The sequence below is a fragment of the Asparagus officinalis genome, chromosome 4, assembly GCF_001876935.1.
Source record: "Asparagus officinalis chromosome 4, Aspof.V1, whole genome shotgun sequence".
NCBI lineage: Eukaryota > Viridiplantae > Streptophyta > Magnoliopsida > Asparagales > Asparagaceae > Asparagus > Asparagus officinalis.
The window spans coordinates 113,496,192-113,513,711 of record NC_033797.1 but is presented as its reverse complement, the minus strand read 5'-3'; the positions used below and the strand labels follow the sequence as shown (position 1 = coordinate 113,513,711).

Here is a 17,520-nt window from a genome sequence, read left to right as displayed (position 1 = left end):
TGTTCATGTTTATTTCGCCCTTGTTTAATTACATATCATTGCTCATATCTTGTTGAACATCATGATTGCTAAGATAGATTGTTAATAAGTTTTTAAAAGGATTAGATTAGCAAATACCCTATTCTCCCCTCTCTAGGGTACTTTCACCCTATGCATATTGATTTCTTTATTATTAATAATATTTTATTCATATGACAGTAATTTCTTAATCACAATATTAGTAATTAGTAATCACAAATAATGTAATATATTTATTTTAATCAAAAATATTTCTTATTATGATATAACTAATTTTTAATTATTTATTTATTTTATTAATAATAGCATTTTACTAATGTAACTTTAAGTAATTAATCTCAACATTGGTAATTCGTATTCACAATATAATGCAATATATGAAAATATTAATATTTTTTTTATATGAGATAACTAATTTTTTATTAATTAATTTTATTAATACTAATATTTCATTACAATGAAATTAATTAGTTAATCTCATTATTAATAATTAATAATTAATAATTTTAATTATTTTTAATAAATAACTATAATTTTTTTACTTTTTAAGTAATCAATAAATTTATTATTATGAATTATCTAGTTAATATAAAATGAATTAATAAGTCACACTATAGAGTTACAACAATATGTCCTTTTCAGCCATTTGACATTTAACACAGTCTTATAAGTTATATATGGTTTAACAAAGACATAACTATTTATATCTCCTTATATATTAAGGGGTTTACTAAACAGACTTAATTATTTTCTTACATATTTATAAGAAGTTTTGAGAATAAATAAAATGCAACTTATAAGAAGTCAAAAAATCGAAAAAATAGGCAGTAGCCAAACATGCTCTTCAGTGGTGAGGCCAACTTATGTCTATCAAAAAATGAACTCATGTGTAACCTCCCTCAGATATTAATTTGAATATTTCATAGAAATGACAGTTATTCCGAATTAGACAAAATGTGGTTACAAATGAGCCCTTAAGCAGCATTCCGGTCACAGAAGTACACCCCTCCATTGAATTGATCAGCCAGCAACAACAATCTGGTACCCAGTGTCTACAGTCTGGAGCATCCACATCCACATTTATTACCCTCCTCTAAAACCTCAATGTGTACAGTTTGGAGCATTAATTACAATTCTACCCACCCACCGCCCCTCTTCTTCATCTATATCAATCACCCCCTCTGTCTCTCCCCCTCTTCTCAACTCACTTTCAAGTATCACCAGCGCCTAAAAATCTCTCATGACTACTCCATTCAGCTTCTCTTCTCCCTTCACGCTCTTCTTTGTCGTCACTTGTTCATGTCTAGTCTCAAATGCTCAAGAGGGAGGAGAAAGCTTTGCACCAAGGCAGGGGAAGAGGGAATTGGCGCCTGCGATGTTTGTGTTTGGTGACTCGCTCATAGACAATGGAAACAACAACGATCTTCCTTCTTTTGCCAAGGCAAACTACTATCCTTATGGCATAGACTTTTCTGGTGGACCCACAGGGAGGTTCTCCAATGGCTACACCATTGTTGATGAGATAGGTACGTACGTTAATTTGTTAAAAGAGATCGCTTACATGTTAGTTATAGTTTCATGTTGCGTGATTCATTTGTCATGCAAGTTAGCTAAGGGTTATAAATCTTCTTCTTTGCGTGCCATGTGCTTCGTTTATATATCATGCAACTCTATGATGTCTCTTAATTAATTGCTGATTTCTGTACGTACGGTACAAATCGAAAACTTAAAGAGAAAACATCATGAAGATCAATAAATGTTCGCATCTTACATGTATTTGACCAGTTCGTGAGTGGTGTGCATAAGAAACTATTGAAACAAACAAAGAGCATAACGTACAAGAATCTGGTGGAATTTGTTCCCCTCATGGGAAAGCTTTCGCTTGAAATCGCGTAACTGGTGATATATATATATATATAATATATATATATATATATATATATATATATATATATATATATATATATATATATATATATTATATTTTCTCTGCTGTTGATGGTGCGCTATGCAACGTTATTGTTGATACTATTGACATATACATATCATAAAAAGCTCTTCTGAGAGGCCACACTAGTCTATTACAGAACTACGCAAGTAGCTAGGTCATCTAGATTCTAGAGTTTCAAGATACATGCACCTTCTATGAAGTTAATAATAATTAATTTAAGGGTAAATTACAGTAAACCCCCGATAACTTTTAGCATTTTGTAGTAAACCTCCAAGAACTTTCAAATTTGCACGAAAACCCAAATAAATTTTGCGTTTTACAGAAAACCCCCAATAATATTCTGCATTTAGCAAATAAACCTTATAAATTAGAACTAAAATACAACATAGATGGCATTTTGAAAGTTATTGGGGATTTAGTGTAATTTCCCAAAAGATATTGGTGCTTTTTCGGAAAACTAGTGAGGGTCTAGTGAGGTTTTTAAACTTATTGAGGGTTTCCTACAAAGCGCTAAAAGCTCTTGGGAGTTTACTGTAATTTACCCTAAATTTAAATAATAAGATTCCCTCCCTGCTACATGAATACTGATTTTTATTTTTAATTGTAAAAGTATGCTATATCCCATAGTTTACTTATCAAGAGACATTGTAGGAGAATTTCATTAATGTCAATTTTCTCCAGATAAACATGCAAATTAAATAAAAATTTGACGTTATACTCACTTGTTTTGTGTACGTTGGAAATTACGTACCCAGCTTAAATGCAGTGTATGCTTCGTTGCTGTAAAAGTTGGTGATGTTTCCCTTGGCCACTCTACCAGCCATACTAATCGCTCCATTAACTATTCAGTACCGCCCCCCCGCCCCCCCCCCCTTCCTCAATTCTTGACATTAAAAGCTTCATAATATTGTCTGAACTCTTTCTTTTCTAATTTAGACCAGTATTAACATATACTCCTCGACTGGATCACATGCCAAGTAATATTACTTCTTTTCTTGCAGCTGAATCTTCTGGGATTACCACTAACACCAACCCCATTCCCAAGCCTCGGCGAGCGGCGCTGCATGGAGTCATTACGCATGGCTAGCGCTGGCGGGGGATTCTTGATGCTACTGGCAGAAATTTTGTAAGCCTTGAACCCCGTATTTTGTAGATGCCTACTGAATAATTAGCGCAAAGAGTATATGCCTACTGTCAGTAGTCTACCGGTACAATTACTGCTAGCGCAAACAATAGTTTACTAGACGTTACTGATATGTATATCGAGCTAAGTGATATGTCAAATGTCACCCTCTTCCTCCTTTCTATGCGATATTTTGGAGAAGCCCTCTATAGGATAAATTTTCTCTCTCAGAGAGAGAGAGAGAGAGGAGAGGATCAAATTAAAGTTCCCATATTTATCGCCTCATATGGTAGTAAAGCAACTGTTAGTGCATAAACACTTTGCTAAAATGCACTCGTTCGTGCAGGTTGGACGCATACCGTTCAACCAACAGATCAAGAACTTCGAGTCAACCCTCGATCAGATCACGGACAATCTGGGCGCAGATGCGGTGGCTGATGCGATAGCGCACTGCATCTTCTTCGTTGGGATGGGGAGCAATGACTACCTCAACAACTATCTCATGCCCAATTACAACACCAGGAATGAGTACAATGGCGAGCAGTTTTCAGACTTGTTGGTCCAGCAGTACAGCAGACAGCTCACTGTAAGCCCCATCTTGACTGCAACTTTCCTGCTCCCACTCGCTGAGTGCATATTAAATATTTGCACATGGTAAAATTTTTTTGATAGGAACTATTGGGACTGTGTATTGGCTGATATCATTAATATCACCCATTTTATCACTTAGAAACAACTCAAATGACTAACTAGTCGGCAAAGGAAAGTATTGGGACGGTACATTCTCTGGTATCATTAATATCACCCGTTTTGTCAGTAAGAATACTCAAGTGACCAACTAGTAGGGGTTGGCCATCTCGACCTGATCGCATGGCTTGGCTCAAACCCGATATGGAATTATTGATCGATGATCCGAGATAAATGGCTGCGTGTTTATACGAGCTCAATCCGTTTCATCTGACTAAATGGCTATGTGCCTATACATGCTCAATCCGATGAAAGAAATCAAAATACTTCTTAAAAGTTCGTCTTTCCAACTTTGACACCCAAGTTCTATCTTGAAATTTGATGCCCCAAAGCGCCAGAAAGTTGGTGTTACTTTGTTCAGGAGTATCAACACTGGAAGTGAATGAGAGAAAAATTTGATTGCCACTTCTACTAACGAGCAGCACTTAAACAGCTTGTCAGAGAAATAAACGATCCAGCACTTTTCTTAAATTCTCACTTATTTTCCAAATACCAACTACTTTGCTCTTGACAGTTTATTCCAAAATATTATGCATTCAGATATTTTTACTTATGGTTTCTTACAGAGTTTATACAATCTTGGAGCTCGGAAATTTGTAATCTCGGGTGTCGGATCGATTGCCTGTATACCAAGCATTCTTGCACAAAATATGCTGACTCGGTGCTCACCAGATGTCGATAATCTTGTTAACCCATTCAATAACAAGGTTAAGGCAATGGTCAACACACTCAACACCAATCTCCCTCGTTCCAAGTTCATTTACGTCGATATCTATCGCATGTTTATGGACATCATAAATAATCCAAGATTATATGGTAAGCTGATTTATGTCTCAGTCATTTCTTATTACTCTCGTTTCCAATTTACGGGTTCTTTTTTCTTATCATAAGATAAACTAGTAGAGCCTAATTTTTCATGCAATTTTACAACGTTTGTAATATAAAAAAGGCGGACTTGTACAGTTACATAGGTTTAGAAATACAAATTTCATGGCTAAGTATTTCCTATAATCTAGTCCTATTTCCTATAGCCTCATTTTCGCATGGAAACAAGAAATTTCAAACTTCATTGTCGGCATGTGTTGGATAATAATCAAACATTTTGCAATCAAAATGACACGGAGACCATGGACTATCTTCCGGCTTGAGGCATAAGCAAAAATTCATTAGATTTTTTTTTTTTTTTTTGTTCCAATAACAGACTTAGAGGATTTGACTTGTATAAATCATTACTTCTCAAACATGCAATTATGAAATCCTCTGGTTGCTTGAGTCCTGACCTTCCAGGTTTTGTTCTCAAAATTTCCTCCATTTCATCAAAATTCTGAAGTTGTACTGAAGATTGAGCATTCTTTTCGTGGATCGAAATCAAGACTACTTTACTTAAAAAGTTACGCTCACTATAATGTTGAGCATGAGTTATTTTGATATCTTCTTAAAACCCCTTCCAGCACATCAAAACTTTGAAATTGTGGTTATAATTCTATAATATGACGGTTAATTACCTCTGTGATTGCAGGATTCAGCGTCATTGACCGTGGTTGCTGTGGCATCGGTCGCAACAGCGGGCAAATCACATGCCTTCCCTTTCAAACTCCATGCTCCAACAGAGACCAGTATGTGTTCTGGGATGCATTCCATCCAACTGCTGCTGTTAATGTTATGCTAGCAAGAAAAGCCTTCAGTGGCAACACTGATGTGGTGTTCCCCATGAACATTCAGCAGCTCGCAGCCTTAGACCTTAAAGCAAATTGAGATGGTAGACTGATCTCTCAGTGAGTGAGTGAATGTTGCATAGAGAGTTTTAGATTTTAGTAAGGACAGCTGTTGCTAGTGTTGTAACTGTGGCTTATGTCATAAGCAAAAATTAAATGAAGGTCTTTGATCCTTGTTCCATTTTGTGTTTTTGCTTGAAGTGGAGTTGGTTTTAAATGTTGGATCCCGCTGTGACCATAAAACAAATGGCCTTGCTCCTAAAGAAATGCTGAAATCAGATTTAGATATTAGGAAGAGCTTAAAATGAACAAAGAGTCTAGCGCGGGCAGAGTTCCCAATTTTGTGTCTCAACACTCTTTTCTACCTGATACAAAATTTACATTGACAACCCATTTCTCCTTAGATTAAAACCATTTCAATGATGAGGGCATCCTTCCTTTGATGAGTAACCCTGGTCTCTTGATGTCAATCACCTTGTCTTAACCTTTAAAAAGGTAATAATGGCCTCTCTTTATTCAATCCTCCTGTCTTATTATTCCTTACTCCTATCATAAAGCCTAATTTTTGTCCAAGATGCTTTATTAGTTTTGAGGTCTCTCGCGTTTCCTAAATCTTAATACACATAAAAAGAAAAAAAAATCATGATCACTGATCATAAAGAATCAAACAATCTGGAAGATGTGAACAGTTTCTTTTTATAGATAAATCCCCAGTGTTTCCAAGTCTCAGACTAACACATTAACGAGCATCTGAAGCATAAACTGATACAATGGTTAAGCACTCGAACGATTTTGAACTAAACACATGGCAAAGGTAGAAATAATCAGGCTAACCACAGCAGTTGCTCTTTTGCTGAATTGGTTGGCCTTTCATCTGAACAGTGTTTGTCTGATTCTTGTTGGCAGTTGGCAGGCTTCCCATCCTACAGATTGATCAATAAACAATACAATATAAGATTATGCTCAACTAAAATAATAATATGATTGTGCAGTTATGGAAAGAAAAAATTTGTCGCATTTTATTTTAAGCCTACTACGTCAATTAACTAAGAAAGCAACTATGCCAAACTGACTTTGCCAGTCCAGGATCGAGGGATGCAAGCTATAGCTATATTTCCTGATTTTACCTTTTCTTAATTTCTGCAGACATGGTAACAAAAGCTTGTTCGACGTTGATAGAATCCTTTGCACTTGTCTCAAGGAAAGGGATGCCAAGCTCATCAGCAAATGCCTGTGGTTTATCACATCAAATGCATAATAGTGGAAAACAATATCTCATCAACAAAGATTTAATAATTTGCTAATTAGAAAGCAAGACATCATAGCATCTGGACTCTAGAAGCCCAAACTGTCTCAACTTGGGTATTCATTTGCTGAAACAATATATAATTGAGTCTTCATTGATTATTTAAACGGACAGAATGAATATTACTTGGAAAACCAAGATCCAAGGTGCCAATTAGAATAACTACTGCAATGCAACAAAAACTACAAGTGGATTAGAAGGAGGGGAGCGAAAATATGTGAGCAACCTATCACTTCAGAATCCTCATGAGAAAGTGGCCAATTTCATGCACATCTAAAGATTTAATTACTGAGGAGGAAAACACGGGAGCTTCAGTTTGCTGAAGTTGAATTCCAAAACTCAAAACCCATGGAGGGGAGAAAAACCCAAGAGAAGAAAATTCTAAGTAATCCTAATGATCTTTCTTTTATTTCCAACAAAACAGTGAATTAAAGAGAGAGCTATGAAAGAAAAACTTTAAAAAGAACAACAAATTCAGTCCCTAAGAAACATACAACGCACATGGGAAGTGACAGAAGTCTGCTACAAATTCAGTGCCTAAGGAATTTGTAGTGCACATGAGAAGTCTATACATTTGATCTGTCAACAGCCAAGAAATCAATTTCTTTGACCAGAGTTATCGACAGTTGTGGGTGGGTGGGGCAGCGGATTTTGACGAAAGGGTAAACAGAGGGAGAGTGATATAGGGTTTTTCAACTTAAAATGAGCAAGGCATATGGGAAAAAATATAATCAGTACAAGTACTACTTATTTATTTTTACTGTGACCTGGGAGTGCATAATTAAACTTCATAGACGAACAGAAGGAATAGGAAAAATAAAGGTTCACCTAATTATAGTGGGATCATTATGTAGCTGAGGTTACAAAAAGCACTAGGTGGCCTAGGCGTCGGACGCGGCACCTAGCGCCTAGGCGCCTGCTTAGGCGCCTAGGCGCCTAAGCGGGAGCCTAGGCGTTTTCCAAATTTTTTACTTTTTAGTTTTTAATTACAATCATGTTAAGGAAAGCGATAGGCATAGCAAGGTGCCAAACTGGTGCCTAGCGCTTAGGCGCTAGGCCCAGGAGTAGGGTTTTTTTGGCTTATGTTGGTGACAGAGGAGGTTTTGCTGAAGGTCAGAGGAGTTGGAGGAGGTGTTCGTAGTCAATGGAGACGATTGGAGGAGTTAGGAGGTTAGAGGACGAGGAGGCAATAATGGAAGAAATCACGACCATGACAATAAACGGTCTAGTGCCCGTAAGTGGTCTCCGCTCCCCTAGGCGCTCACAAGACCTAGACGGTCGGCCTGGGTACCACCTAGGCCTAGGCGGGAGCTTTTTAAAACATTTTATGTAGAACAAGGTTCCGTGGACGAATCAGTTACATCTTACAGTTAAGTACAGTTAAGTGTCAGCCTGATGTCAGCCCTTCGTGTTGATGACAAATTACTAGTCATCAAAAAGCATGGATAAAAGAGGATCTAGACATAATTCCTAGAATAGCAATTGGTAGGTACAACCAGAAGTAGTACACCAAGAGTTCTACTAAATAGGAGGAGAAAATGATAGAAGGTACCAATGAAAATTCTTTAAAGCACATATTTAACAAAGATAACATAGCTGAATAGAGAAAAAGGATTCATGTACTCAGTCCAAAGGATTTGGGACAAAGGTCTAATTAATTTTTATTTCCAACTTGTCCGTATGCTCAAAATCCCAAAAAAGTTCCTCTTTCCATGTTTGTCCGATGATCTACATGCAACTACAGTATGGAATACGCAGAAAGTGGATGGCCCAAGCTAAGGGAGATGACTTAAACCAGTCAAGTACAGCACCCACACTACCAAAGCTGTCATGATGCATATTTGCATTTGGAATCAAAATCCATATTGAATCATAACTCAACAAAAAAAAAATCAGTCGATCCCAGAATAATCATAGTGGTAAACATAGCCAAAGACTTAAAACATAACTTCGATGTCATGCAAATGAAAAGAGAAAGCATTCCCGTATTGGTTGCAAAGCCTTTGTCAACAAGTAACCCAAGGCTTAAAAACAAAATGTATAGGACTCAGGTTCAATGAAGAACAACCTATAGCCTAAATTGTTTGAAATTTAGCTCCAACACATACATCTTGAGTCTGACTGCCTTGGATACACTAGAAGAACTTCCGTAACAATGATAACAATGAAGTTAAAGTTTATTAGAATGCCTATTATTGGATGGAGGTTTCCAAGGGAAACACACACACACACACCCAAAAAAAAACCAAAGACCCCAAAAAAAAACCCCAAACATTCCTAGCCCAACACACGCAGAGAAAATGCAAATAATAACAATAATAATAATACTTGATATGGTGTACAAAATGACATAACTAAATTTCACGACCTGCAACCAGCTGTAACCATTATGCCTCTCATTTTAAATAAATGTTTTGTTCATCAAGTGTTTATGTTACACACACGCATTAAAGTCTGTCAGATGAATAAGCATTGATGCATCGCTCCCAGATCAATATAAACAAAGCAACAGTACATGCTAACAATGTAACTCATATCTAAAAGAAGTGCAGATTTACCTTTGCCTTTTCAGTATCCACAACTTTGTTCTCAACCAAATCGCATTTGTTTCCAACAAGAAGCTTGCATACGCTGTCGTTAGCATATCTATCAATTTCACTCAACCATTGTTTGACATTATTGAAGCTCTCCATTTCAGTGACATCATAGACAATCTGAAAAGATCTCATGGATATGTTATAATTAGTCTTTATACTTTTGGTTATATAGAGTCAAGAATACTAAAGGATACAATATACAAGGGGAAAAAAGCCAATCATTCTTTGGAGTAATAAAACCACTTGGGAGGCATCAACTACGTGAAATGCTGATCCCTAAATGAAAATTATTTGAATGTTCACTAGCTTTCAGATTTTTGCAACTTTGATGCTACTTCTAAGTTCTAACCAGTGTTATAAAAAGCGGTCTAGGCGTAGACGGAGCTTTGGCCGCCTAAAAATGTGCGCGAAGCAAGCCCAGTTAGAGTCCGCGCGCTCCCGCCTAGGCGTCACCTAGGGCGAGGCGGGCTGCTAAGCGCGACTAATCCTTAGCATCTTTGAACAAAGAACAAAAAACTCTACAAAAACGTATGCCCAACATCAAGCCCGTTACCAAATCGCATAAACCTAATAAACATCTAACCGCTATCCTCACACTCTCTTCTAACTCTCCATGCACTCATAGTCCGCTTTCTCCTATTCTCTCACCGATCTCATACTCTCTCTACCCCCCGTCTCCTTCAGTCCGCTCTCTCTCTCTCTCTCCTCCGCCCGCCTCGTCCCCAATCCTCCCTTTCTGCTTCTCTCTAACTCACTCTGACTCCGCAGTCGGCGTCTCCCTATCTCCTCTCTTGACTTTCTCTCCCTACATCCCACCTGTCCCTCTCCTACCGCCACGTGCCATAAACACTGTCCTCCTCTCCCGCAGTCCCGTTCTCCTGCTCGGTCCTCTCTCCGATAGGCCGCTTCTGCCACAGCCATTCAGGTAAAATTTTCAAATTATTTTTAATTTATAAACTTTTTTTTAACTTATTTACTGTTTTAGGTAAAATTTTCACTTATAAACTGTTTTTTAAATTTAAATAGTTAATCTTGTTCAATTTAGTTTAATAAATCAGTTTAATTAAGTTAATTGTAGTTTAATCTTGTTCAATTTTAGTTAATTTTAGTTTAATCTTGTTCAATTTTAGTTAATTTTAGTTTAATCTTGTTCAATTTTAGTTAATTTTAGTTAATCTTAGTTCCATTTTAGTATTTAAGCATGGTTGATTATGGATTTAATCTTGTTATTTATTTTTTTTACAATTTTATATGAACTTAATACATATTTTTGTGAATTATTATAATTAAATAAATTAAAAAATAGACAAACACCTAGGCGCCTAGGAGCTAGGCCCCGGCTCGAATGCCTAGTCCACCTAGCACCTTCTGTAACATTGTTTCTAACAAGGTTGACATGGACACAATTAAAATTTCCATCCTAGTGTAAAAGGAATTAAATCAAGATGTAATTTACACAGTAAAAGGGCATGTATTCCCCAATTAAGCATTCCAAAAGTTATGATTGGACTTAAAATTTATGCTACTAGGGAAGCAAATAACATTCGCCAAAAGTTATAATAAGATTAAGAAATATTCATTACTTTTAGATGGGATATTTTTCAATCTAGTTGTGGTTTAGCAGCTATATGTAAAGCCATGAATGATCTGTGGAGAATGGTTACAGACACAAATACAACGTGGAAAACTTATAATAAGCAAGATTGGAAACACATGTTAATATATTTATAAACAAGTATGATAGGTGATAGGATTGAATAAAAGAAAATCATTCAATTATTTGGACAAATTTAGCTCCATTGGAATGCTTCCTTGAAGTTGTTGAAAATAAGGGGAAGACTCAATGAAAGAGGAGGTCATCCCTCGTGACTTTGGCATAGATTGAAATTTGAAAGAGGGGAATCGGAGGCATGGGTTTGGATGTGCTTTCTAACTAATACTCACACAGTAAAGAGGTTATAATATACACCAATTTACATCTTATACACTGACACAATCAAAGAAATAGTAATTGCTTGCATCTTAAACCTGAAAATTAAGTTTTAGGTTGGACACGGTTAGGTGTATTTGACACAGTATAATGATGTGGTCGTTACATAGTTAGTAACTCTTAGGTTTTGGTATTGAAGGAAAAAAGTGTAAAACCACAATGATTTGATTAAGTCGAAGATAATTGACAAGAAAGCAAGGTGACGATATCAAATCTTACAATGATTCCATGTGCTCCTCTGTAGTAACTGCTTGTTATAGTCCTGAAACGTTCTTGTCCTGCAGTATCCCACTAAACAAGCAAATATGTTTAAAACAAACATTCCAAGGGTTAAGCATAAACAGTCTCTTCCTTTAATCAGATTGACACAGTAGTAATACTAATTCATGTTATCTTAGACTACCGGCTAAATAAAAATCAAACATACTCAGTTGAGTAGTTTGAAGAGAAATGAGTAACTCGAAAGTTAAATAGGTAAGAAGTTTTAAATACTAAGAAATGATGCTATGTGAATATTGGAGTCAGTAATTTTCCAAATGTCATCAGTTTAACGTGTCAGAGAAATTTACATTATAAGAGCATCCAGACTACATCTTGTTCCATTTCATGAACATAAACTTTGAAATAAGAAATAAAATGAGCTTTTCTTATTTACTGTTATGCATATATATTAAACATTATTAACCAACAATTGAGAAGCTGAGGATTAATGTCGATAAACATCACCTAGTAAAGTTTAAGAATCATAAACTTTGGATAATTAAAGCTCATAGCCCTCAGATTTTACAATGAAACTGTGTTAACAAGATTCTTAATGTACGAACGCGATCAAAAAAGAATAGTTTAACTATGAAAAAAAACAGGAAATTATCATTCAAAGTAATGCAACAGGTAATAAAAGTTCAATTGTATGTTAATCATTACTTAAGAGGTCAAAAAATGTGCATAAAATTTTAGTAGTTTTGTAAGATAGTTAAAAGACAAAACCTAGTATAAGTGAAAATAAATTGAACATTCTTCTAAGATAAACAAAAAAAACATGTACAATTTTAGAAAAAGAAAAATAACATAAACCAGAAACTTTTCAAAATTAATTTAAAATGGAAATATGATTACAAAATGACCTTTGCCTTAGTCCAATTCAAAGACCATTAATCCCTATACTTATATCTACAAATTATAATTCTCATTAACTCAGTCTCAACCTATATTGAATCATAATCTTCTTTTCAAAACATGATAGCATTTTTAGTAAATAGGGAAATGATTAGTCTGCTATTGACCTTTTTATTATAATTAATGATTAATAAACATTAGGATTTTTTAAAATTGAATATGAAAATTTTGTTTAAAATTTTGAATTCTTTATTTCATTTCAAAATTCAGGTTATGCTTTTTAGACATAAACTTAGGAATATCAATAAGAAAATATTAAATGTATGGTGGACACATTAGCACACTAAACTTCTTAAAAAACAATAGCTTCAATAACATTTGATGGATTAAAAATAATTTATAATACCACTGTTATTATTAGAAACAATATGGAGAATATATACTCTTTTTACTATGTCTTGTTAACATTATCAATTGCCATTAGATCTCGTAGGGGAAAAGTTTTGAACCAAAAATATTGTAACCAAGATAGTTGCTAAAATGGAAAACTATAGAAGGATAAATATAACATGCTCTAATTTAAAAATATGCACTAGTTTTGTAGTTTTGCACATCCAAACATTTTTAACGCTTAAACTCCATTAAACATTAAGATACTATAAACAGAAGCTAAAATTTATGCCACAAAGGGGAGAGGAAATGTTGGGATGAAAGAGTAAGACAGAGACTTACGAATAAATGTAATTTAGAAAGATAATTTTTTCACGGCTTTTCTAAACATTCATGTTACCCAGAAAGTAATCATTTTGTAGTGTAAACAATTATCAAATCCCTCATATAGTTGGATATCCCTCATATAGTTGGATATAATAATGTTGTGATTCATACTCAGAACTAAGATACTTGCAATAACACCTGTCACCAAGTCCATGATTCAATCGAGGACTGACTACAGATAGAAACCACACCCACCATTTGTTGGCGGTAAGGTAAGTGGTCCTCAACTCCCTACATAGCAATGATGCACACCAATTTCACAAGTCATTACAACAAGAATCATACCTACCTACCAACATTTAATTTTCAAAGACAGAATAACATCACATCAAAATATGAGCAACTGACCAAATTAAAAAAGAAAAGGAAAAAGAAAAGATCAAAAACACTCACAATCTGCAGTTTTATTGTCTTCCCATCCAGCTCCACAGTCCTAATTTTCTATAAAGCCAACAATTATACATTATAAATCTCTAAAATGCACCATAGAAAAGTTCTTAAAATTACGAAAGATAAGAAGAACCCGGAACTTACAAAATCGACCCCAATGGTACTGATGTAGCTATCGACGTACGAATCATCCTGTTAAAAGAAAACCCAAATCATAATCCCATCCATTGAAATCGAAAACCTTAACCCTAAACCCCAACTTGGAGGAGAATTCAGAACTCACAGCGAATCTGAGGAGAAGGCAGGATTTGCCAACGGAGGAGTCGCCGATTAGGAGGAGCTTGAAGAGGTAATCACTGCAATTAGAGGAGGATGAATTAAATTAGGGGTCATGGTTAATTAATTAAAGAAGTGGGGGAATTTGGGAGCTTACTATTCGTTGCTCATGGCTGAGATTTGGCGATTTGGGGACTTGGGAATGTGAATTTGAAAGTTAGGGTTTGAGGGAGGTAAAAGGAGGGGGGGCTCTTTTATTTGTTATTTTGTCTATGATTTTTGATTTGTGATGAAGGGTTCAGGGAAGGTGGTGTTGGTTGGAGGAAAAATACGCTGGTCCCACCTTGTTGCACTTTTGAAGCCTCGTGACTAGGGGTGCCAAACCGTATCCGTATCCGAGGAAATATCCGTAACCGTATCCGTTAGGATACGAATATGGTTACTCAAATCTATAACCTATAGGATATGGTAACGGATATGATTTTGTAGTGAAATATCCGTATCCGTATCCGAAAATATCCGAATACATATTGGTCATACTCTTACGATAGTTTCGATTCTTAGACTATGAATTTGTGGTTAATTTTGATGATCAAGATGTCTAATCTTAGTTTTTCAATCATAACGAACATATTAACGAACTCTTTTTGTATCATATGACTATATTTTTCTGAATACTATCTAGTTTTCTCATATCTTTTTTGTATCCGCATGCATATCCGTTTATATATCCGCATCTATATCTGTAACCGTATCCGATTTTGGCGGATATGGATATGTATTTTTCTTACCGACGTATATTCGTATCCGTATCCGTATCCGAGATGTGTAAGCGGATATGGATATGGTAAGTGCCATATCCGAGCCGTATCCGCTCCGTTAACACCCCTACTCGTGACTCGTTTATTAATTGACCCGAAATTGAGACAGATAGAGGGGAATTATGAGCTGGCCAGTCAGTTTATTATGTAATTAGAGGAGCGACATCTCATCTGTCTCCCTCTGATCTGTCTCATTTTTGGATCCATGTAGAAGCACCCTTAATTGAAGGTTAGGTTTTTTCTAACATTGATTCCTCAATCTTTCGTATTTTGGAGTTATCCTCTAAATCTTGATATTTTGAAATCACCCCAACGCTCCAACTCTTCCAGTGTAATGAAATTAGCAGGGCAACTCCTCATGTTTTGAAACTAGTCCCCAAAATCTTTCAAGCGCTTTAAAATTAGGCCCCTAAGTCTTTCAAATAGATGATAACTAGAAGGAGTACTTTCAAAATATTTAAGAGATTTAGAGGACTAATTTCAAAATATGAAGCTGTGGGAATAATTCAAAATATGGAAGGTTTGAGGAACTAATTTCAAACTATGTATAGATTTGGAAGACTAATTTAAAAATATGAAAGACTTCATTCACCAGCTTAAAAACACTGAATGATTTGCCCCCAAATCTTTGTTTTAAAATGAGTCTCCTAAATCCTCATATTTGGAAACTAGTCCCCTGAATCTTTCAAGTGCTTTAAAATTAGATCCCTTAATCTTTCAAACAAATGGTATCTAGAAGGAATAGTTTCAAAATATTTAAAAGTTTGGAGGACTAATTTCAAAACATGAAAATTTATGAAAATTTAGGAGACTAAGTCAAAATATGAAAGAGTCGGGGGACTACTTTTAAAACACTTAAAGATTTGGCTAAATCTTTATGTGTTACTAATTCAAAATATGAAAGACTTGGGGGGCTAATTTTAAAACATTTAAGGATTTGAATCTTTCATATTTTGAAATTTATCCTCCAAGTCTCTAAGTATTAAAGGAAAAAAAAACTATTTTGAACACATGATGACTAGAAGGAATAGTTTCAAGATATCCAATAAGATTTGGAGGGCAAATTTCAAAATATGACAATCTAGGGGGCGATGTCAAAATATGAAAGATTTGGGTAACTAATTTGAAAAGACTTAAAATTTTGGGAGACTAATATCAAAATATGAAAGATAGGAGACTAATTTTAAAACACTTAGAGATTTGGCTAAATCTTTAAAAAAATTTAAATTAGTCCCCAGCATCTTTCATATTATGAGTTAGTCCCCCAAATCTCTAAGGCCCTGTTTGATAAAGGGTTAATAAAGAGGGGTTAAAGAGAATGATTAATGTACTTAGCTCATTTGATAATCCGAAGGACTAAATTATTAACCCGTTAAATAAGTTTTATTTTAGCCCTTATGATCAGTTTTAGTGTTTGGGAATAACAATGATTTTGACTATTTTCTTTATAATTAGAAGGGTTAACTCTTATTCTATTTAAATAGGAGTATTAGTAAACCCCTCATTTTGAGGGGTTAACTCATTTTAACCCCTCTAGAGGGGTTAACTTAACCCTTCTATATTTTTTATGTTTGGCAAATTATGGAGGGTTAACTCACTTTAACTCTTATATAGATTTGTTGTGTTTAGCAGGTTAAGAAGGGGTTAAGTCTCCTTAACCCCTCACTTAACCATTTGCCAAACGGTACCTAAGTATTTGAAAATTATTACCCCAAATACTTATACTTTATGAAATTTCCCTGAATCTTTCAATGGCTTTAAAATTAGCGTCCCAAATCTTTTAGACAGATAATAATCAGAAGTAATAGCCTCAAAATATTTAAAAGACTTAGAGGACTACTTTCAAAATATGAAATTTAGGAGACTAATTCTAAACGTGAAAGGTTTTGGGCAGCTAATTTGAAAATACTTAAAGATTTGAGAGACTAACTTCAAACCATGAAAGACTTGGGACTAATTTTAAAGCACTGTATAGTGGGTTTGGATACACAAAGTAGGAGCAGGAATGATTCAACTACACCCACGGGGAAGGGATGTAGGCTAGGAGAAGAAATTAAAATAAAACTAATTGTATTTGGGATTAAAAAAAATAGGTTAGAGAGGGTGCCCACTACAATTTGTATTTGTTTAAAGTAGAGAAGAAAGGGAGAGGAGTGTATATAATCACATACCCTCTTGAAAAACTTGTACATGTAAATATCAGCCTCCCTCCCCAACCACCCCTCACCCCCACCCACCCCCACCCCCGCAGACAATTTATCTATCCATCCACTTTATGAGGATTTGAGGAAAGTGGGTAAATTTGTTTATTTTTAATAATCTCATCCCGTCCCCTTGCTAATTAAAAATTTTCAACAAACACAACTTTTACAGGATTAACATCCTAATCTTCCCAACCACTCCCTTCCTTTCTTTAAAAAACGACCTATCCAAACTCACTATTAAAGAGTTGGGGGACTAACTATAAAATATGAAAAATTTGGGACGTGAATTCAAAAAAATTAAAGATTTATGGGGGCTAATTTCAAAATATCAAGATGACGGAAACTACTTTGGAAAATATCTCTATATGCTGTAAATTTTCCATATATTCTACATGTGCTTTGCCTAAATTCTTAGAGCTGCACTATAAATTTTCTACGTAACAATTTTTTTCAATTAAAAGTTGAACATGGATGGGGCGGGCCAGTGGG

General features: G+C 35.1%; 2 protein-coding genes across 2 annotated transcripts; one reads left to right on the top strand and one right to left on the bottom strand.

Annotated features, from left to right (window-relative positions):
- Positions 1,214–5,735, top strand: LOC109837986 (GDSL esterase/lipase At1g71691-like). Its single transcript, XM_020406389.1, is given in 6 exon segments — positions 1,214–1,552; positions 2,971–3,019; positions 3,022–3,095; positions 3,439–3,678; positions 4,406–4,655; positions 5,359–5,735. Coding segments are annotated over 6 exon segments (1,143 nt in total). The 5' UTR covers positions 1,214–1,258; the 3' UTR covers positions 5,595–5,735.
- LOC109837985 (ras-related protein RABD1) lies at positions 6,231–14,274 on the bottom strand. Its single transcript, XM_020406388.1, has 8 exons — positions 14,164–14,274; positions 14,014–14,086; positions 13,875–13,922; positions 13,734–13,781; positions 11,667–11,738; positions 9,419–9,574; positions 6,682–6,785; positions 6,231–6,477 (listed from the first exon to the last, which is right to left on the bottom strand). Exons 1-8 carry the CDS (start codon positions 14,175–14,177, stop codon positions 6,384–6,386), a joined length of 609 nt encoding a protein of 202 aa, XP_020261977.1. The 5' UTR covers positions 14,178–14,274; the 3' UTR covers positions 6,231–6,383.

Bases quoted from the DNA above. Each gene is read 5' to 3' on its own strand.
- LOC109837985 (XM_020406388.1), bottom strand. The intron at 11,739-13,733 runs GTGAGTGTTTTT...TTGCTTGTTTAG, and splicing joins AGACAATAAAACTGCAGATT to TGGGATACTGCAGGACAAGA. The intron at 9,575-11,666 runs GTAAGATTTGAT...AGATCTTTTCAG, and splicing joins GAGGAGCACATGGAATCATT to ATTGTCTATGATGTCACTGA.